Source organism: Rosa chinensis, chromosome 2, assembly GCF_002994745.2.
Source record: "Rosa chinensis cultivar Old Blush chromosome 2, RchiOBHm-V2, whole genome shotgun sequence".
In the NCBI taxonomy this organism is placed as follows: Eukaryota; Viridiplantae; Streptophyta; class Magnoliopsida; order Rosales; family Rosaceae; genus Rosa; species Rosa chinensis.
Genome location: NC_037089.1, coordinates 72,883,990 through 72,906,827, shown reverse-complemented (window position 1 = coordinate 72,906,827; position 22,838 = coordinate 72,883,990). Strand labels below are relative to the sequence as shown.

The following is a 22,838-nucleotide window of genomic DNA, read 5'->3' as shown; positions in this document are numbered from 1 at the left end:
GAAGGTTCTGATAGCTCAATGTCGCTACCATCTTCTGAAGAAGATGAAGACTCTGGGATTCAGGTTGAATTAGATTGGTTTGTGGTTCTGCTGGGAGTTGTAAGTGGGCTAGTAGTTGGAGGGGTTGCCGGGAACACTTTGGGAAACAGGAAGCATGAATGGTTTGTGAAGACATTCGGCAAGAGGAGGAGGTCTCTAGCGAGGTAGGGCACCGGTAGGATTGAAAGTATGTCTCATTCTAGTCCGGGGTCTGCTACTCCCTATTACTCTACATGTGACAGCTACATCATGTCCAGCATTAGGGGATAGTTCCACTGGTTCTGTTCTTGTTTGTTGTTCTAGTTAAGTTCTCTCACTTACGGTAACATGATCGTCTTGAGTTTTCTTTTGTGTTGGCTCATATTTTTCTTCCTTCTTCAACAATTCTTGTTCATGAAGCTTAATTTTTATGGAATTGCAAGTAGAAGTTTTATGTCAGAATAATTAATAGTTTGAGCTTCAATACGATGAGACTACACAAAGCAGATGTGCTCTGACAATACGACTGAAGTTGGACCCTCTTTAGAACCTTATATATTGACACTTACAAGGAAATCAATGTTTACAATTTACATGTTTCCTAAACTGTTGAGTTATCATTCTCTTCTACACAGCAGATCATCTTCGCCATGTCAAAACCTTGAGGAATGAGGCGTCTAGCTTCCATCTCAGTGCATAGCAATTCTACCCACTTTTCTTTTCCACAGCGTTTAAGTCCCAAACATAGATCATATAATATGCCTGAATCAGGAACAAAATTTCTCTCAAACATTTCTTTCAAGACTTCAACTGCTCCATCAAAATCCCTATTATTGCAGAAGCTAGACAACAACATCTTAAAAGTATGTTCATCGGGATGATAGCCACTCCTAACCATGCTCTTGTACAACAGAAAGGCACGATCTGAGTTCTTTCTCACACACTGCCCACCAACAAGCGCAGAAAAGGTTGAGGCATTTGGGACAAAGTTCTTTCTGTCAAGCTCTTTTACCAGATATGCAGCTTTCTTTGTATTACCCTCCTTGCATAGTCCCAAAATCAATCCATTATAAGTCAGAATATCAGCGCTGACTCGGTCCCTTGACATCTCCTCAAAAAGCCTACTGCCCATCTCACTATTACCTGCTTGACCATACCCATTTATCATGGTATTATAGGTTACTATATTAGGAGCCACATTCAGGGCTTTCATCTCACTAAAAATTCTATTTGCTTCTGGTAGTTTTCCTTGCTTACAAAACCCATCAATGAGTGTGTTAAAAGTTACCACATTCGGGTGCAATCCATTCTTCACCATCAAGTTTTTGAACTTCACAGCGGAACTCAGAAGACCCTTATCGCAATGTCCTGCAATAAGTGTATTATATGACACAATGGTAGGACTGAAACCCATGCTCTCCATCTTCTCAAGGACTTCAACAGCATTCTCTAATTTTCCCACTCTACAATATGCACACATAACCATATTAAGAGTATAAACATTGGGTGAAATTCGACAACGCCTCATTTCTCTGTAGAATGCCAAAGCAACATCAGCTCTATGTAAATCAAGCAATGAGCTCACATACGCATTGCATGACTCAACCGTCGGGTAAAACCCGTAATCCTTCATTCTACAAAACGTGTCTGTGGCATTCCTAAACTTCTTCATATGCGCAAACGTCTTGAAAAGCGAATCAAAAACCCGAGGAGAGGAATCACACAAGCGGTACGAATACAGTATCGCTTCAAACAGCTTGGGGGGCAAGTCTATGGACCCTGGCACAAGAATCTTTCTCAAAATCGACTCTGCAGACTTAAATTTTCGATACTTGGTGAGAATGTGGAGGATCATGGAATGTGTTTCGAGGGTATGTGAAGTGGGTTTGTGAGTTCCAACCCAGTTGAAAAACTCAAGAGAAAGAACATAATCCTTCTGAATTTTCAGCAAAATATGTTTCACTCTGAAAGCAGTCAGACCATTGGCTAAGGAATCAAGCTTAGCCCAGTCAGAGTGAATCAAATGGCTGTTTACAACATTAACAAAATCAAGGTCTTGGCCTTTGGGTTCAGGAATTGTTCTGTGGGGAATAGGAATTGGATTCCAATTCCTTGTTTCCAAATTCACAGAAACTGAGGGTTTTGTAAAGGTGGGTTCTTTAGCAATTGAATTGGGCAAGATTGAAACTTGACGAAATGGGAATTTATTCATAGTTTCCTTGTGTATCATGTAGAACCCAGTTTCGTATTTAGGTCTGTAAGTTCTTACAAGCAGAGAGATTTAAGTTTGGGGATCAATATAAATTTGTTTCAGAATTTTGACATACTGATTCAGAAAATTGAAATGAATTGAAGCTGGGTGTTGATGAGAAAAGGTATGGAACTGGAAAAAGGGACATGAAGACTCACTAACCTTGTTGGAGGCTGAGGATGAAGATGATGGTGCAGAATGAGTTCTGACTCTGTTTCACTGTGTAACGAGCGAGTCTATATGGAGCAGAAAGCAGCAAATGAATATTTTCAGTAATATTTCCCCAAAAAAATGAAAATGAGGTCTTTTTATCCACATCAAAAAAAATACCCCTAGGTTAAACTTCCACATCCAAAGCCTTAATAAAGACAATTCTTTACGATGAATTTTGCTAATTTCAACACGTATTGTGAAAAATATGCATGTGACGATCAATTTTAATCTATAACGAGAGAAATAAACACATAATTGTATACAACCGGTTATATTTACGAATTTCTCTCGTAACGTAACTGTGATAAAAAAATTATTCTCCCACTTAACGTAGTGGCACCATTTGTAAGTCGCTATGGAAGTTGAACTGTCATTTTAGCATTTAGACCAAACTTGAGAATTCTTATTTATTATGTAACATCATTTCTGCTCTCGTTTGTTGCTCGGAAAGTTTTGAGTTTAGTGTTTCCGGTTTCATGTCATGCTGGAGTTTCTGCTTGAGGTGACAGAAAAATTAATCAAGCACCAATCAAATACCAAAACGATATGTGTTGATCCTTCCAAAAACTGATGTAATGAATTCCAAAGTTAGAGAGGAACTCTTGTTCATATCTCTCATTAAAACAATGAAACCAATGTCAAAATGATGGATATCTGGGGTTCTGGACTACAAAAGCAATCTTAGCAAACTCTTGGTCTTTAACAGCATGCCAATACTAACATTGGACAAGGGTTCCAGATACTGATACAACAAATTTGAATTATTCGCATAGCTTTTTTGTACTATCAGAAATTCAGAATTACAATCTTTCATATAACTAGGACCTGTGTGAACCCACCTACACCTGCTTTAATGTATCAGAGGTTCTACTTATCATCACAACTCATCTTCACCAGCTTCAGCCGCAGCTATCTGAGAATCCAATGTGTTTATCAGCCTCTCACTTACACTTTGTGCTACAGATATCATGTCAAGAACGACGCTTGGATCTAGGCCTGCATCACCCCTTTTTGTCAACCCACATATGTTCCCTTGCCTGTTGACTGAAATAGAAACAGCTGAGCTCATTTGGGATTCCTCTTCTGATGTGGCATCTACAATATAGTGCCTGCCTACCTGAAAAGCAGATGGGTAGAGATCAATAATGGGCAATAAACATGAAGTTTACTGAAGGACAGAAGAGATGGGTCAAAATTTATCACCTTCGTTAATGTAACAATGACAGGGACCTTGGATGTGTCAAATTGCAGAAATTCCTCGTCGCTTACGTCAACCTCTGGTTGCTCATCTCCTGATGCACCAGCTGCAACATTTACTCTTGGGATGCCTGTATTGCTCAAAGCAGCCTTTGGGAATATGAGTTTTTATCCTCACATAATTTTTTATAGAAATACCAATAAAAGTGCACTTAGTTTTAACTTTTCCTCTTTTTCTTTTGACAGAAATTAAGATTGCCAATGAAACACACATAATAGGAGACTCAGTTGACATCATGAAATGGCCACAAACTCTGAACACCAAAAGAAAAAGAACATGGCTTAAATGATTGTAAAGACCGGTTGGATAAGAGAAACAGGCTCAAACTAGTAAAGGCGGGATAGACTTAAGTGTGTTTATTAGTTTATTTATATATCTTCAATTTCAGTCTTGACAAAAGCTATCATTCATATATTCTATATACCTCTCTCTGAAACTAAATATATAGACCCTATAACCACCAGCAAATTCCTATATTGTCCTGTTCATTTATTTGCATAAAAAGAAATTAAATAAGAGTTAGTTCTAAATAAATAAGAATATCAAGTACCTTAATAGCAGCACCTAGGGCATCTAGTAGATTTCCGTCTGAACTAACAACAAGGCCTTCAATGTAAAGATCCCAACAAATCTTTCCTTCCACAATTGCCAGAGAAGAGAGGTCAATTCCAGCACCTGGGACCAATGAAGACAACCATTTTATCTACAGTAAGCTGGATTAAAATGATTGAACAATTAAAAGATAAACATTGACTGAAGAGAGAATGCACAGACATTAAAAGATAAATTGACCAGTACTATTTAATTGTGCTCCTCTGATTTCAATGAGTACAGACCTGATCCACTTTTACCACCTAATAGACAACGCTGAAGAGCAACTGAGAGTTCTGCGGACAGCTCCTCACCCCCTCTACCCTGTAAAAATGAAACAAGCAACAGCTTTACAAGAAGAGTACAGGCATAGGTCATACAAAGGCAAAATAGGCTTTGCAATGGTCTGGTAGTTCATAACCAAAAGGAAAAGTTTGCATCAGAGGATTACGGAAATAAAACAAATAACCAGAAATTGAAATTTAGTTTCCAAATTTTATCATTATGCAGTAAATTAACCCTTTTTAGTGAGACTACAACCTTATTGTTTTTTGTTTTTTCTCAAATCTGTTTTTGTAAGAAGACTATATTCATATCATTATGTTCTTTGCACCTCATACATTGAAGTGAAGTCTTCAACAAGCATACAAATGAAATATTGAAGTGTGTGTGTGTGTGTGTGTTATGTCCTTAATTAGTTTCTTCATGGCAAGAGTTCCACATGATAAAAAAAAAATAAATGTCTATTCAGCCTCAATTGTGAAGTAAAATATGAGATGGTAGCAGATAATAAAAGTGCTAACCTCAAACATTGGTGCTGCAGTTGGACTGCAATCAACATTTATAGAGACTTTTCCTTTGTCAGGATGCAATGCGCTCGGCCTTCCAAGTTCAGCCTGCACTTGTTCAAATATACAGCAAGTGCAATGAGAAGGCAGGGTTTAATAAAGAAGACTAAAAATGGAAGTATTGAAGGAATTCTAAAAGCCAACAAAACTAAACAGCTTAGCATTAAGCCCATGTGCTACCTTCACACTGGCAATGACTTCTGTGGCACCAATCCTGACCCTTGCTGAACCATTTGACTGCAAGAAGGCCATGAAAATGCAGCTTATAACAACATAAGTAAAATTAATGTCAACCAGGAATCTCTAAATTTGAATGAAGCATATCAAACCTGGGAAATGACTCCAGTTTCAACAAAGATGGGTCTAGGCGTCAATCTTTTCCGACCATCAGTGCGAAGGTCCTGAGCAATGCCACCCTGTATGAAATACTTCTCTCCTATAGATAATCCCACCATTTCTGAATATACAATATGCAGGAAACCATTAGTTCTGAAAAAAAAGGCAGCTCAATCAACATGAACAATTAGGACATAAAGTGTACACAGAAAGGATAGTCATCGTGAATGCTCGCATTAACAAAGAGCTAAAACAACTCTAGCCAGATGGATTACGTAGACTCAGGACAGGCTATACCTACAATGGCCTTTCACACCTACAGATTCAGGAATTCTGAAACCACTCACTGTTCTACACTGGCAAGATTGCCCGCGCATTGCTGCAGGGTTCATTATTATGAATGAAATGAAAAAGGAGGGTTGCTTGAGGTGGAGAAGATGTTTGTACTTTGTCGATATTGTTTAGGCCAGTCAGTGGCCTTGATGTCACCAGTGTGTAAGGCTTGGATTCAAATTTAAAAATTAGTCTTTTATTATAGAGCATTTTTCAGTCCCCTAGAACAATTGTAATTAGGAAGAGTGTTTTATTTTACTTGATATCTTCCAGACATAGAATAAAAGATCAACCATGTGTTAGGACTGTAAAGTAGAGCTGGTCCACAGAGTGAATGGATACAATCAACTTCCCCATAATCACTCTGTACAAAGTTCTCAAAAGCACCAGCAGCTTCAAAAGATAAAGAGACAATAGGAAGCATCTGATCTTTAAAACACATAACAAACCCGAAAACAATTCAAAACAAACAGCAACAACAAAAACAAAAGCAGAAGAAAATCTCCACACCTGCGATCCTCACTCTCGCCAAAACCACAAATCAGAGCACCACAGTCCCTCCTATTGCATAAAACACAGAGGTTACCAAAGGAAAATTTCCACATGCCTTAATCAAGCTATAGAGCAAAACTCGGGTAAGAAACCTGAATAAGATCCTCAGACGAATGAATTGAAGAAAGATTTCCAAACCTTCGATCTCTGAATAAGATCCTCAGACGGGGGCCGATACTCTTCCAGAATCGGTTTGATATCCCTTTCGTTCAGTAAAGAATCCCTTTCCTTCGCTTCCTCTGTCTAGTGTCTACCTCCCTCCCACTATAGGTTATACGGCCTTTAGTATAATCAAACTACAACACTTTTACCCAACCCAATTTCTAAATGCAAAATTTACAGACAATTCAATTAATTCTACAACAAAATTACCGAGCAAGAAGTTGCTGACCTCACTACGACGGCTGAAAGGCGCTGCCGGGTATGAGAAAGATGGAGGGAAAGGCTGTTAGGGCTTTTGGAGCGGGAACGCCGTAACATTCTCAGATGATCCCGTGCGCGCCACTGCACCTTTTATTCAGTGGGTCTATGTTAAAATATTTAACACGTGGATTTTAACATCCAATGGAGCAATACTTGCTTACGTGGCGAAAAACCACTGGAGAGTAGAAGAGAGCGGCACCACCCACCACGACTGCCCTTTAACCAAAACCCCCCAAATTTTTTGAACCGTCGATTGAAATCTGCAGATGTCACCAATCTGAAAAATTAGGGTTTTTGAAATTAGGTCTTTTAATTTTTTAGGGTTTTACATTTCCTTCCTCTCTCGGTGCAATTCGATCAATGGGTCGGTCCCGGGCAGTTGCGCAATCCGCTGTCGGCGATTCCAATCAGAGGTTCGTCCAATTTCTCAGCAAATTTCAGAGCTTTTTTTTTTTTCATTATGAGATTTTTGATGGGTAATTTTTTTCAGTAGAGGTAAAAGAAAGAGAACAGCTTCAGGTGCAGAACTAGGTGAGAATAGTAGTACAGCTCAGAAAGGTTTAGCCCAGGAGCTTAGCGAACCCAAAGGGGCTTTTTACCATTGTAATTATTGCCAGAAAGATATATCTGGGAAGATACGTATAAAATGTGGGGTGTGTCCAGATTTTGATCTTTGCATTGAGTGCTTCTCTGTTGGAGTTGAGGTTACACCTCACAAATGTAATCATCCATATAGGGTTATGGTAAGTGGATTTTTTTTACTGTGTTGGAAGTTACTTTCTTTCAACTAATGAAAGTTACTGCTTTGATCTGTATCTTGATTCTGAAACTTAAATTGCTCTTTTTCGGTTGTTGTAGTGATGTTAAACTAGTAGAAATGGTTGTAAGTATGCTTGAAGAGATGAGACTTTTTATCTTGAACTAAAGCAGGATGTAAAATTCAGAAAAGGGATGAGCAGCAAGATGTAAGATGATAACAAAAATGCATTAACAGACTAGAGATTGAATTGGTCTCTGATCCGAATGGAATCTCCATAAAATGCTTGCAGATAAATTGTTTTCCTCAGTGTGCAAGATTGCTTTTCCAATTTGTGTCCAAACAGCTATGAGTAATTCATTTTATCTGGTTGAACGATATGTTAGAACTTAGGAGACTGTTCTTTCATATGAGATTTGCAGTAGTTTTAAGAGTAAATCTTTGTTCTGCTTCATTGGAGATTATGAGATTCAATATTGCATGGATAAGTGCATATGCATGTCATGATTGAGGACCTTTTGATTTTTCAACAGGACAATTTGTCTTTTCCACTAATATGTCCTGATTGGAATGCTGATGAAGAGATGCTATTGCTTGAGGTATATAATTTACTGATTATTTTATCTATTGCTTCTGATAAACCTGCATTTAATATAACTTGTTCTTTTGCCCCTGCTGTAGGGTATTGAAATGTATGGCTTTGGTAATTGGACTGAAGTTTCTGAACATGTTGGAACAAGAAGAAGGCAACAGTGTATCGACCACTATAATGCTATATATCTGAACTCCCCTTGCTTTCCTCTCCCAGTAAGACCAGTCTTCATTACACATCTACACAGAGTCGTATATATATATATATCATATCATTCAAATAAAAATGATGAAAAAATAATCACTAATAGTTCTCGTGTTGTATCTATTCAGGACATGTCTCATGTTATGGGAAAGAGCAGAGAGGATCTTCTTGCCTTGGCTAAGGGGTCTGGTCAAATCAAAAAAGGTTGGTTTCAATGCTTTATTATTAGCCAAGGCTTGATAGCATCTTTGTTTCTCATTTAGTTGTATGGCAAGCAACTATATGCCTGGGTGCATCATTTATTATATAGAAATGCGCTATTTGTTTAACTGAAGCCAATTTGGTGAAGTTGTACTTTATTTATCTCTGGTGGCAGCATTTGTATTCATGGATCTGCTGTTCTATTGCTCATTGTCCTGGTTGTCTCTATCATATGCTAATTACCCCTTTAAACTGACCAATTTATATTTCTTCTTTAATGTCACTTGTTTCATTTCATATAAAACTCGTTGTTTCGTTTTAAATGCATATTGCATATTATATGTAATACATGATTACATCTTGTATATAATGGATTAAGAATGTCCATTTCATTTTCTTTTTCTTTTTTGTCTGCAGAGCTCCCCATGTTTATGGAAATAACTCTGAAAGAAGTATCTCCCTTTTCTGCAGGAGCCAAGTATGGCTATTCTTATCATCTTTTCTATCTTCTTTGTGTTTAGGTTCCTTGTGTCTTTTTTTTTTTTTTTATTGACTTGTTTTTAATGTGCTTGATCAGATGCGAAGAACCAAAGAAAACTGCTGCTTCTAAATCTTCATCCCACTCAACTGCTGGTATGGTAACAAATATTCGTGATTCATTTTTTGCTTTTTCGACAATCTCATTTTTATCACGTGTATTTGTCTATGTGCATGACTGTCAGGGACTAATCTTTTGTTTTACATCAGATGGTGCATCTGGAGCTGGAAAGAAGGCCTCCAATAAACTTCAGATTAAGGATGAACCTAAAGTCACTAAAGTGGAAGGTATGCTTTTAGGATCTTAACTTACATCACATATGGTGAATAGTTTAATGCAGTATACACAGGATAAATTGTTATGAAACTACTGGTTGGGAAGGATAGTTTCAATTGTAAGAAGCATTGTTTATGTATCTACATGAAACTAGGTGCATTGCCAAAAAGGTTACTTCCCACAGGACATTTGTATTCACATGCTTACATAATACATGGCATATTTGAGATTCTATGTTATTCATAATAGTAAGGGTTTTAGACTTTTAGTTGAAAGTAATGTTTAAAAAGTTTCTTATAGCAAATGATTTTATGACCTGAGCCAGACAAGAAAGAAGAGTACTTAGGAAAATGAAAAGAGAAGAAGTATGTGTAGTCAAAACTATTTTGTATCTAACTTTTGCAAATGGTCAAAACTATCTCCAATAACACTGCAGCCTGTTTAATTAGATTGTACAAACTCAGATAAGAAAACTGTACTTTCTTAAAATACAAAGATAAGAAAACTGTACAGCTCAAATACGGAAACCCAAAATAAGCATGTAAAGTCAACGAGATCATGCGAAGAAACCCCTGTGCCTGTTGCTTTCATCTTGGATAGGCTTTTAGATGTGCATCATGATATCCATTACTACAAAACCCAATTTAATTTGATGATAATTAGTGTCATTGTTTTTACATGCGTGCATGCATCAAATTCAATCATAAGATCTTTGATCAACGTTCATAGATGTGTTGTTTCTCAGCTGTTAGATAAGATTTGGATGATTGAGAGACAGGACCTCATTTAAGGGCATTATTTAAAGACCTTACGTGAGAAGAAGTATATATAATTAATGAGGAGAGGCTCATTTTGTGGTATATTGTCAGCAGAATCTCAGCGGAGCATTGGAGAGAAAAAACTTAGGAGTTTAGTGGAGGAGGGACCTTCTGTGACAGAATTGAGTGGCTATAATTACAAGAGGCAAGAGTTTGAAATTGAATACGATAATGATGCTGAGCAGATACTAGCAGATATGGAATTTCTCGATACTGACACTGATCGTGACCGTGAATTAAAACTACGAGTTCTGCATGTCTACGGAAAAAGGTACTTATATGTTTACATTTATAGATTCAGGCCTGATAGGCAGAAATTCTAGATCAAAGAAGCTATAGAAGGGGGGAAGGGGTAAAATATAATATATATATATATTTATATATATATATATATATAAAACTTTGCTCAGGTGCAGATATCCACACCTAAGAAAAAATGTACGGATTTCCAGTTTTGACTCACTTTTCGATCATATTTTCACATCTTAACCATTCAGTTTTTAAGTCTTAATGTATAGATCACCTTTGCAAAATTTCAGCCAAATTGGTGATCGTTAAGGCATCAAAAACTGTATATATAACCTGGCTTACCGTAGCCTTCCTTTAGGTTAGGCATGATTCTGATTCCACTTGGTTTTCTTTCTAGATTTTTGCTGTATTTGAAGTTGCATAATATTTCTTGTGTTTATATGGTTACTCAAGTTCAGGATTTTCCAACCTTTTAGCACCAGATTTTTTTTGTTTATTCATATAGTTATTACAATTGATATATGTTAAGCAAATTTCAGGCATGCCCTTCATACAAGTGATATATTATTACTAGAAATAAGTTAGACTTGCTGTTGAATTTTCCAGTTTTCCTCTTCATATTCTCAAACAGTGTGTGGGAATTTGGACAGGCTTGATGAGAGGAAACGCAGGAAGGATTTCGTACTAGAAAGAAATCTGCTTCATCCTGATCCATTGGAGAAGAACCTCTCACCGGAAGTGGGAGAAATATACCAGCGCTTCAAGGTCTTCATGCAGTTCCACTCAAACGAAGACCACAAGGAGTTGCTTAAGAGTATCATTGAGGAACAACAAATTGTCAAAAGAATTCTAGATCTTCAGGTCTGATGCCTCACACTTGACCTCTATTTCTGTAACTTTATCTCCCTTTGATTGCCTCTATTTCAGTAACGAAATCAAGACTAGAATTAACTTGTTCAAAGAAATGACAGCGTGCTTGTCACGTGCTTTTTAGACTAATCAAGTAATTAAAAGTACCATGGCTTGCCACAACATAACTATGCAGCTCAAATGAACTCATATAGACTCTTGAGCTCAGTTATACTTCACTTCTTGGTCACCAAAAAGTAGCTTTCCACTGCCATATGTAGACAGATGCTTATTTTCTACATTGTCTATGGCCATATCCTTCAAATAATAAGCAATCATGTGAAGTAAGTTCTGGACGAATATGTGCCTAAATATAGCAATAATTCTGCAGGAGGCTCGAGCTGCAGGTTGTAGAACAGCCACTGAGGCAACTAAATATCTTGAGCAGAAAAGAAAGAATGAAAGTGAAGAAAGTTTGCAAAAGATTAAGGAAAACTCTCAGGCTGGTGCAAGTGGTAAAGTCTTGCAGCAGATCAGTCCTCGGGGAGCCGTTAGGGGATCAGCACTTCTGCATCCTGGCATCAAGGACTTACCATTAACTACGCAACCTATTCCAAACCCCTTGGATGATTGGGATATCAGTGGACTAGCGGGAGCTAACTTACTTTCTGAAACCGTAAGATTGAATTGCTTTAGCATGAAAGCATAGCCATTTTTTTTAGCTGATTTTTTCTGTTCATTAAACTTCTACTGTTGATGCCGTTAACAATGTCATGAATCCTATACAAGCAGGACAAAAGGCTTTGCTGTGAGTTAAGAATCATACCATCCCATTATCTACACATGCTCCAGACCATCTCAACAGAGATTTCAAGCGGGAATGTGAAGAAGAAATCCGACGCCCACAGCCTCTTCAAGGCTGAGCCAAGCAAAGTCGATAGAGTTTTCGATATGGTAATTCGAAAGGGACTAACCCTAGCATAGTTATATATTTCCACCTTGTAAAACAACTCTGTATACCATTATATCTTAATTGAAGAGATGCCCCATTTTGTCCATGTATCTTGCAAGAACATCTGGATAAACAAATCAACGTTTTGCACATTAATGAAAAGCAAAAGATTATGGTTAACATGTCACCATCCTTACAACTAATATGACTAGACCAGTCGTGCAGGGAAGTGCTGGTGATGACAAAAGAAGATAGAATTGATGAGCCAAAGACAATACTGAAAGAATGAGTTGCGTTACACATAAACAAGGAGACAATAAAGGACCAAACAAAGGGAGCTGAGGCCTAAAGCCTTTTCCCTCATAAATTTTTGGTATTTTTCTCCATAATAGTACCCCCCAAGAATAATGAGCCAATTAACTACAAGTCATAAAATTAAAGTACAAGAGAAAGCAACTACTCAGGTATCCCTCCCAGAACCTGAACAAAACTAGACTAGAGAACAGGGTCAGGACTTTGATTTTAATATCTTGCAGGGTTTCTCAACCTAGAAAAAGTCCACTACCCTAATTGTTTTCTTTGTTCAAAAGTACACTTGGGTTATGTCAGTTCCCCTCCACAAGAATCCAATCACCATTTTGCTCTAAGCTTTGTTTCGTCAGTGTCACATTAAATCCCACGTTGCCTTAAAACCCTAAACCCTTCATCTACCGCTGGCTGCTGCTGCTGCTCTATCTACTCCTGACCACCAAAGTCCCACAGGTGCAGTGTCGCATCACTACCCCACGCCACGACATGTCGTTCGTCGCAGACAAAAGCGTTGACTGCCCCCACGCGCTCCCAGAATGTGTACAGCTCCTCGCCCCGCTCCACCTCCCAAACCCTAATCACCCCGCCGGCGCACATCAGCGCGTACCCGCCGTTCATGCAACCCATCGCCCCCATCTGCCCGGCGCCTCTCACCGAGAACCTGCACAGCTCCTCCGACGTGTCCACCCGCCGCACCCTAGCCAGTCCCCTGTTTCCGACGACAACGTAAGCCGCGTCGCTGACGTCAGTCGCCGTCACGACGATTCCTCTTCTGTACTGCTCCTCCGCCAGCACCTCTCCTCCGTTCCGCAAATCGAAGACGATGACTCGCGCGCTCGTGCACGCCACGGCGGTTTCTTGGGTCGTGACCCGGACCCGGCCCACGAACCCGCTCATCTCGGTCAGCATGTGCCAGCCCACCACCGCTTCCGGCTCGGTCAACTCCCCGCCCACGTAGACGAGCTCTTCGGTGTTACTGTCCCAGATGTGGATGGCCCGACCCGGAACGCCGGCGTACAGGCCCACCCACCACCTCCCGCAGCCGGTGAAGTCCACCAACACGCCGTCGTCCATCACTTGGCCTAAGTGGGCCCTCCGCGTGATTGGCGGGCCGGGCACGTCCGCCACGTGGATGTCCCCGTCCAGGGTGGCGAAAGTGAGCCGAGAATTGCTGATGACGATCCCCGTAACGGCCCGGGAAAATCGGCCCAACCTGTCGCGCTGGTGGGGCCGGTACGTGCTGACGTGGAGGCGCGTGGCGAGGTCGAAGAGTCGGACTGCGCCGTCCGCGAAGCCGCAGGCGAGGTAGTTGTCGGAGAGAGTCAGGCACCGGCAAGTCAGTCCATCCGCATCGTCGACGTCAGACGGGTCAAAGTAGAGTATCGTGTGCGCATACCTCCTTGTCCGGAAGTTTCTAGCCGTACGATGCCAGTAGACGTACTCGTCGCGCCACGTGTCCTGGAGGAGGCGAGTCCGGCCCCAAATCCGGCGAGTGAGCCGGCGCCAGAGCAGGTCCGAGCGGGAAACGGCGCGCCACGTGGAGCAGACCTGCCAATCAGAAAAAGTCACGTGTAAATAATCATTAAAACTCATGCATGCAAAACCGGAAACCATTTCGTGATTCTGGTTGCGTTGGTTTTGGTCTAGGCTACGGCACCTGAGTTTTGTGCCTCCCTATGATTTGATAACTGAATTAAAATGGACCACTGTCCAGCAACGCATGCATGTGCACAGTGGTTAGTGTAAAGGCATTAATATGGATGTTTAGTTCAACCCATTAGTTAAAAGCGTGGGGCAGAGAGAGAGAGTTTGACTCGAAATATATATATAACGACTCAACATTCCATACAAGAAGAAGAAACAAGCAGAAGAAAACAAAGGGAGCAATCTTCATTAACTATCAGCAGGGGGAGGGGTGTGAACACGATGAAGCTAAAATGCAGAACCCTAGACACAGTCATGTCCATGTAAATGTGAGATCGAAGAAGAAGAAGAAGACCTAGAAGATGGAGCCTGTAGTGGAACACGAGACAGAGAGAGTAGGGACTAGAGTACAGTAGCAATAGTAGGAGTAGCTGTAGCCTATAGGGTTTAGGGTTCAGTACGTAAAAGAAAGAAAGACATCACAGTCAGTCAGTCAGACTGTGAGATCGTCAGTATATATATAAAGCAGTATGTATGCTACTGGCTCTCTGCTATGAATTGTTGGTCGTCATCTTCATCACTTCATAATCTGCTTTATGTCTCTCCTCCTCCTCCTCCTCCTCCTACTGTATTTATGCGAACAGTCGCTACCAAGTACATATCAGAGATGGACATTAAAGCAAGCTAAGCATGAACACGATGAAAAGGGCAGAAACGTATGGATGTAAGTATATAAATGTTGAAAGGGTTCTGGAATATAGGGTAAGCTAAGGACAAAGGTCACCATTGTAGCTAAGTTGTGGTCCAACCATGAAATATGTACCGTGGTACCACCAAATGTTATTTGACATGCGCATAAACATAGGATTGGATTTATATTCAAACGTACTCGATTCAATGCGACCCTTCCCCACACATATTTCATCTTCTTTCATTTCCAAGAAAAGGGGGATGTAGCCCAAAGCCAAAGCTTGTCTCGTTAAAAGCAGCGAATCTTTTTTTCCTCTCTTGCTTTTTCAACCCTAGTTTAGCTACGATTATTTCTCCTTCGACTCTTGCCTCTCTCTCGGGCGTGCACTGCTTCTCTCACCTTTTTGCTACCTTCTTCTACTTCTTCAGTTCTTCTACCTCTCTCTCTCTCTCTCTCTCTCTCTGTTCCACTCTTTAGGGGGACTCTGGATCAGGTAAATAGTGTTTATTTGACATAGGGCATAAGGTTTTCTTTGAATACAGACACTAGACACTAGGGCATAAGGTCTTTTTTGGTTAAATTTTTACAGCACCTAAAGCTTCAAGTTTCTCATTTCTGCACCGACCTTATATACATTTTAGGATGAACTTGACAAAATTAAATAACTTGAAAAGAATTGAAAAATTATAAAACAGGGGTGTAAATTTGATAAAAATGGATCTACAAATATAGTGGATGAAACTCGGCTCAAACTAAACTAATTGCAATGTGGCAACTTTGGACTCTAAATTGTTTAAAGTAATTACTATTTAGCAAGGAAAAAGTTGAACTTTATAATTATTATTTTTTCAAATATTTTATATTGTATCCTTTGGGGTCTGAATGAATTTTGTAATCTAAATTTAAACTTACTATATATCTCCCTTATTAGCTAGGCCCCCAGTCAAAGGCTTTCAATTCAAACAATTCAATAAAAGAAAAGGCCAAAGAAGAGTGTTAAAAAGACAATGCCAATAAGACAAAAACAACAAGAAACAGACTATTTAGAAGTCATGCACCATTTTCTTTTTCTGATTCCATGTACAATAAGAACAGATCACCTCTCGACTCTTTGCCCCTTGTAACCGCAAGTAGCTGGACATATACATATCACTTTGTAAACCAAACCAGCATTGGGTTCCATGTGATTTTTAGCATGGGGCACATGCATACTGCTTCTTCCGTCAGAGATCACTCTCACTGACCCTTACCCTTACTGAATAAAACTCTATCCTTTGGTCAATTCACTTCACGCCAAGGTCAAGGTAATTACTTCATTTTTCTAACTTATCCCACTAATTAATCAACCATTTGGTTGTCTTCTCAAAAAAAAAAAAAAAAATCAACCATTTGGTTGTAAACTTAATCCAATACCAGTTTTTTTTTTTTCCCAATCTAATATTCTTTCAGTAGGATACTAAATTAACTGATTATCTAATTCTCAGAATATAGTTCCTAGTATAAACACCTAAATCTGTTCATCTGGATGATTTGATTACTTCCTGGGATCTACATCAGGTTGTCTCTGCTTGTCTTCTTACATATCTCCTCTAAACCCTAAATTTCTTTCGAGGACTTTTGGATCAGTCTTTCGGTCTTTCCCGGTTTAGGTGAAACCAAGTCAAGCAAATGATCTAAACTACTCCAGGATTTAATAAATAAAATCAGATTTACAGTTTACAATTATGAGTATATCTCTACTAAATGCTTTCAAATTTGGATATTAAGGTATTATGTTACCAAGAATAGTGCTAACCCACTGACAATTTCTATCCAAACTCAATATCCCTTGCTAACCAGATAAGAATCAACTTCCTAGACAGTAGTTATCAAAGTCAAAAACATTATTTCAATTATCGAAGAAAGCATTGATGACAATGTTCCAGAAAAGAGACATGAAAATGTTTATACACATAGCCTACAAATCTTGCCAGTATACTATAAACTTGCCTAAACATTAAACATGAAAAAGGGTATAATAATAGCTATATGACAGCAACTTTGCCAACACATAACTGAAAAAAGAAAACTTAGCTGAATATAGGAAAATGCAAAGACTATACAAGCAGGATCAGAGACATAGCACACAGCAATTTCCCTATATAGTTCCCAATGAAAAAGATGCATCCCAGTAAAAGAAAAAAAAAAGAAAAAAAAGAAGTAGAAAAAATATAATAGTTTACAAAGCTAAGAAAGTTGAGTCAAAAAGTAGGGGAAGATTACTCCTTTGCTAGAGCTGAAAAGGGTTACATGCCAATAAAGGGAATGAAAAAAAGGAAATTTTCAATTCAAAGCCAAAAGAACCCTTTTCATTAGATCTGGAAAAACAGTGCAAAAACAGACAGTTTTTGTTTTGTAATGGTCAAATAGCCCCAAGAAACTAGAAAGAAAACACAGCGTCTAAAAAAAAAAAACTGTGAAAGGGACATTAATGAGAAGTGAGAATTGACCCATCAAAAGCCAGTTGCTTTCAGAAATAAACACTTATTTCCTTAGAAGCAATTATCTATACTGCTACCATTTCTATCTGCATTTATCTCTCATCAAAATTGAATTTTGGCCCAATGAAAAACCCAGAAAATTAAATTTGAAACTTTGGAATATTTCAATACAAAATTTCTCTGGCAGGGTTACAGCAGTTTCATATGGCCTTTGACTAAACTAATATTTTGTCTATTTATGGCATTAAAAAAGAAGCATCAATTTGATTGCTCTATTATCTAAACCACGCAAAGAAACACCAGCAATTCTGGGATATAACCGTTGTATACAAACCTCTCTCACAGATTAAACGTGGGAGAGATTAATCACTAAATTCCACATCTTCATATGTAATCAACCAAAACATTTTATGAATACCACAAGCTAGTTTGAAGAAGATTTTGAATTCTGATTGGATTGCATACCTGGAAGACATTGGCGAGTGCAGCAGCTGCGGCGAGGCGGCCACTGTTGCGAGAAGCGGCAATGGCGACTTGGGCAGCGAGGGCTTCGAGGAAAGGCTCCGGCCAGACCTCACTGACGGCACGTCGTCTCGAAGATGATGGCCCTTCAAAATCATCCCTTCTTTGTCGTACGGTGCTAGTACCAGCCGCATTGCCACTATCAAATGGAGATGTGGAAGGTGATGAAGATGATGGTGATGATGATGAAGAAGAAGACATGAATGGAAAGAAAGTGATGGAGTGGACTATAAAGGGAGACCAAACAAAGAAGGAAGAGAGAAAAAGAGGGAGACGAGAGAAACTTGAGGAAAAGAAACAAGGACAAAAAGGTATGGATAAAGACACACAAAGTGAGGGACCCAAACTGATATATAAACTTTGAGACACTCTCTCTCACTCGGCCTCTCCCATTGTTATTATTTTTTTGCTCGAATATGGGGAAATAAGTAATTTAAAGTTGTTATAATTTGTGGTTAATTTATGGGTTTGGGGTTTTGAGGAGAGGAGGGGTTTGAATTCCCGCCCTGCAAAGACGGCGGAGGTGGGTGATGAGGATTGGGGAACTGTGGTTGGGACCGCAGGACTTTTGAATAAGCTCTCTGGATTTTTCAGGGGATTTTTAGAACAAAGCTCTCTTTGGTCCTTTTGGACCTCTCTCCCTCTCCCTCTCCCTCTCTCTTTCTCTGTGTATCTGTATTTCTGTTGTTGCAGTGATTATAAAAAAAAATAGGCCTGCCCAGTTGAATCCCGAATGAAAGTGGGAGTAAATACCATCACATTTTGGAATTCAAACACAGATGACGATAATAATTGTTTTTGTTTTGGGGGAATTTGGTTAGGTGTGCAGGGTCAGTATGCAACGGGAGGAGTGAGAATTTTGTTGAATTACAGTATCAAACCTAAAATCAGTTAGTATGATTTTTTTTGCTACATATAGTGCGACAGAAATGACTCATTGTATTTTAATTTTAAATAATCCAATCGTCCTATTTCAATTTTAGAAAGGATTAATACAAAATGCATGAGGAAATGAATTTTCTTTTTTAGAAATAAAAGAATTTTTATTAACAATTATACGAGTACAATTATACTATAAAGCATCCGAAAAAAGCTCCAGAACATTAGTAAATCATTATTTATGAATCAAACTCAAAATCATAACCTAATCTATTAGCAACATGATTAGAACTTCTATAGGTATGTTATAACCCTAAAGAATGCAACTCACTTAGTAAGCCTTTGATGTCTTCAACTACAATTCCAACCACATAATGCCATAATGGTCTTCACCGTCATCACTTAGCGCCTTGACAGCTTCCAAACAGTCGCTCATGACCACAACATTAGAAATACTTGGGGCTTGAGTTAAGTCCATTCTTGATAGCCAACAACTTGATATGGAAAGCAGAGTAAAATTAGGTTTCCTATAAGCAAAACCCACAATAAAATTTCCTTGCTCATTGCGTAAGGCAACCCCAACTTCACCATGGTTCAAAGAAGGAACAAAAGCTCCATCAACGTTTAGCAAAATCATACCAGTCATTGGAGGAGACCACATTGCTCTCCTTTTCAAACGTTGCCTTGTTTCCACCACAGCACCTTTGTTAGGTTATTAAAGTTCTTCACACCATGCCATGGTGCTAGCAACAATTGCAGGAGATTGTCTAGAGCTATCATTCCATAGCTTGTCGTTACGGTTCTTCCAAAGACCCTAAAGCAACATCAGTAGTTTAGTAAAAATATCGGTTGAAAGATTGGAAGCTTGTTATGTTTTTTAAAGATGAAAGGAGTATCATGAACCTGAAATAAGAAAGGAAAAGCAGAAAGAATGTCTTGCGCTATGGGACATTCATATAATACATGTCTAACAGTCTTAAATCTGTGTGAGCATAAAAGACGCCCCATCTCTTGTATAACCCCTCTCTCCCTTGAAGGTAGAACATTATGACAAGCACGCCAAATGCAAATAGCTAGAAACCTTTCTAGGTATTTTAGCATTCCAAAGAGAGAGAATTCTACAAATGGTCACTCAGCTATAACTCATTCAATATTTTGGTCACTCAAGTTTCAAATATATCACTTTGGTCACTCAACTATTACATTGTCAATCACTTTAGTCACCCAAATGATATTTTATCTTACTTTGATCACATCTCCCAATCATTCTAATACATATTTATCAATTTTTCACAATTAGTTGGACAAAAATATCATTAATGTTGTGGCAAATAAATTTTTTTAATGAAAAAAAATTAATGAAATGACTAAAGTGAATAATAGAGTTAAAGTCGAGTGACCAAAGTGATATATTTAAAAAGTGAGTGATCAAAGTGTCGAATAAGTAAAAGTTGAGTGACAATTTGTGATATTCTTCCTTCCAAAGAAGACTACATGGGTCTCCAAGAGGAGAAGAAGCTAATGTATTCCCTAGCACGATATCTCTGGCTGCATTATAAGCAAATTTAGTAGAAAACCTGAAACTTATTCTATGCACCGACGGTGCAAATAACCCAACACTTATAAGATTATTTCAACCCTTAATATTTATAATTAATATTTTTATTAATAATATAATAGTATATTTAATATAAATATAATCTAACAATCTATTTATATCGGCACACTAAATCCTCCTCATAGAAAACCTACCTTTCTTTTCAAGCTTCCAAGTCAAACGATCTCTACCTCTGCGCCTGTTCAAATAAATGCTCAAAATTGTGTGGAAATGATTATTAGTGCACAACCTCGATTAATGTCGATCAACTAGACAAACTGATCTCTCTTTAGTGAGAGGCGGGATGTTTTGCTCACAAAGAGAGAAAATATGAGGAAGACGATTATTCTATTGATTATTTAATTGTGTGACTTGGAACAAGACTACTCTTTGAGTCAACCCGAAACAAAAAATTAGTTTTGATCCACGACTTTAACAAAAATAATATAATTAACAATGGCTATGTTAGTATGTTATGACTCAAGGTGATAATAATTCTAAAAGGGTGCCAAATCAACTCAAATGTTATTATATGAATACCATACGCCTCAATGATGATAATGGGGGTCTCAAACTGGCAACTTTCATAGTAGTCTCATATTTTACAGCAAAAGATTTAAACTGAGTTATTTATAGTATTTCAGAGTTAAAAATTATTAAATTAACTTATTATATACACCACAAATATTTACTAATTTAATAATTTTATTCACCCAAATATATATATATATATATATATATATATATTATATCTATGTTCATGTCGATTAATGTTCCAAATGTAAGGGTATAGAATCCTCATGCTCATACTCAAAATCTAGCGGTTTACTAAATATTATTATTACCTAACATAATTTTTTTTTAAATTTATTTTAAGAAGTATCATGATCCAAATAATATATGAAGGGAGGAATGTGTTATATTAGTACTCTAGAGTACTGAATTTTTAAAATCTAGAGCCATTAAATTGCTCATTGAGTCAATATTTAAAAGTTTGAATGCGTTAAATTAGCTCTTTAAATTAGTTCATAGCCATTCTATTAGCTTCATCAATGAGATACATATACTGCAAATAATTTAAGATTTAATGATTTACAATTTTAAAATTTCAATATTTCAATATTTCAGAGTTTGAGGGGTAAGACTCTCATGTAAATAATTTATAATTTAACAATTTTTGACCTCAAAATTCTAAAGCTTTGAAATAGCATAGAAAACAGGTGCTGGTGTCAGAGTATCTATCTATTTAAGTAGCTGGCATCTACAAAATCATCAACGAGTGTAGAAACCCAGTCGATCAGAGAGAGAGTGTGTGTTTTTGAAAGATTTAAATGAAGAAAGAGGGATGAGATGGGACCCTAAGGAGGAAAGACAATACAGAGAGAGAGAGAGAGAGAGAGAGAGATGGTACTCTGGTCCCGGTCCCTGGATAGTGCTTTTTGACTAGAATGGCATGCTCATGTCTAATCAGCGGTTCTCTTTCTCGATGGAATATAACTGAAAGATCTTTTATATACCCTACCTCAAGCTAGCTAGCCATTCGCCTATTCCTAAAGTACAACTCTCTCTCTCTCTCTCTCTCTCTTAAATGAAAGAAATTAAGAAAGGACAGGCTGACTTAGATAGAGAGATAGCTAGATAGATAGATAGCGAGAGCATTACGTGTCCTCTAGTGTCTGGTCCTAGAGCGCCCTAGCTACTGCTACTCTACTCGTCTCTCCTATGTAGGTGTGGCATGCATACCGCTCACCTCACCTCTCTCCCTGCTCCGCTCACCTCACCTCTCAGAGTCTCAGTCTGTAACTATCATACACCAATATCCCCACACCACACCACACACACAAGCAAGACGTACAGAACACAGACTGCTTTCCAGGACACCAGGTACTACCCCATCACCACTGCTTTCTCTCTTCTTTGCTCTTCTTCACATTTCAGAACCAAATTTAATTCAATCCCTTCTCCCTTTCCTCCTGTCATGGACCCACCTCTCTTCTCCTTCTCATCTAACTCATCATCATTCATTAAGTTTTTACTCTAGAGTTAGATCCTCCTTCCAAACCCTTAAGGCGGGATTCCAGTGCAAGGGGGTGCGAGAGGCAGTGTCGTTTGAACAAACCGTCTCTCGCATTTTGTACTGGAATCCTGCACGGCAGAATTTATGTTAACTATTTAGAAGGATCGAGCAGAAAAAACACTGAGCCTGCGGGACATAGTAAGAGAAAATGCTTGGCGCCATGCCACTGATAAGTGTCGGAAAAGGAACATCAGTGCTCAAGTTGAAGGCATAAGGATGCTGAGTTAGTAGTCGAGCTTGAATTGATAGTAAAAGGCTGGCGTAGCTCAGTTTGAGTACAAGGTGCTGAAGTTGAAGGAACCTATGATACTCCCATCATCCCATGTATTATGTTTCTTTAAACACGGTACAGTTTCCCGATTAAAAAAAATAAAAATAAA

General features: G+C 38.4%; 4 protein-coding genes across 11 annotated transcripts; 1 reads left to right on the top strand and 3 right to left on the bottom strand.

Moving 5' to 3' along the window:
* Window positions 1–558: 558 nt before the first annotated feature.
* LOC112189143 (pentatricopeptide repeat-containing protein At4g26680, mitochondrial) lies at window positions 559–2,481 on the bottom strand. Its single transcript, XM_024328417.2, has one exon. It carries the CDS (start codon window positions 2,246–2,248, stop codon window positions 620–622), a length of 1,629 nt encoding a protein of 542 aa, XP_024184185.1. The 5' UTR covers window positions 2,249–2,481; the 3' UTR covers window positions 559–619.
* A 574-nt stretch (window positions 2,482–3,055) lies between these two features.
* LOC112187835 (exosome complex component RRP42) lies at window positions 3,056–6,926 on the bottom strand. 7 transcript variants are annotated; one of them, XM_040514976.1, is made up of 10 exons: window positions 6,792–6,926; window positions 6,493–6,664; window positions 6,359–6,409; window positions 5,509–5,636; window positions 5,360–5,416; window positions 5,135–5,227; window positions 4,577–4,655; window positions 4,291–4,415; window positions 3,686–3,829; window positions 3,056–3,599 (listed from the first exon to the last, which is right to left on the bottom strand). In XM_040514976.1, exons 4-10 carry the CDS (start codon window positions 5,632–5,634, stop codon window positions 3,360–3,362), a joined length of 864 nt encoding a protein of 287 aa, XP_040370910.1. In that variant the 5' UTR covers window positions 5,635–5,636; window positions 6,359–6,409; window positions 6,493–6,664; window positions 6,792–6,926; the 3' UTR covers window positions 3,056–3,359. The 7 variants fall into 7 exon arrangements, with proteins under 7 accessions (XP_040370910.1, XP_040370911.1, XP_040370912.1 ...); XM_040514977.1 differs by having other exon boundaries at window positions 6,539–6,664; XM_040514978.1 differs by having other exon boundaries at window positions 6,773–6,858.
* A 134-nt stretch (window positions 6,927–7,060) lies between these two features.
* LOC112190326 (transcriptional adapter ADA2) lies at window positions 7,061–12,365 on the top strand. Of its 2 annotated transcripts, none has more exons than XM_040514975.1 (12): window positions 7,061–7,236; window positions 7,317–7,566; window positions 8,114–8,179; window positions 8,262–8,387; window positions 8,505–8,580; window positions 8,995–9,055; window positions 9,155–9,210; window positions 9,325–9,402; window positions 10,264–10,480; window positions 11,109–11,319; window positions 11,699–11,983; window positions 12,100–12,365. In XM_040514975.1, exons 1-12 carry the CDS (start codon window positions 7,184–7,186, stop codon window positions 12,289–12,291), a joined length of 1,671 nt encoding a protein of 556 aa, XP_040370909.1. In that variant the 5' UTR covers window positions 7,061–7,183; the 3' UTR covers window positions 12,292–12,365. The 2 variants fall into 2 exon arrangements, with proteins under 2 accessions (XP_040370909.1, XP_024185527.1); XM_024329759.2 differs by having other exon boundaries at window positions 7,314–7,566.
* Window positions 12,366–12,537: 172 nt separating this feature from the next.
* Window positions 12,538–18,113, bottom strand: LOC112190328 (transcriptional regulator STERILE APETALA). Its single transcript, XM_024329762.2, has 2 exons — window positions 17,849–18,113; window positions 12,538–14,116 (listed from the first exon to the last, which is right to left on the bottom strand). Exons 1-2 carry the CDS (start codon window positions 18,104–18,106, stop codon window positions 12,995–12,997), a joined length of 1,380 nt encoding a protein of 459 aa, XP_024185530.1. The 5' UTR covers window positions 18,107–18,113; the 3' UTR covers window positions 12,538–12,994.
* Window positions 18,114–22,838: the final 4,725 nt, after the last annotated feature.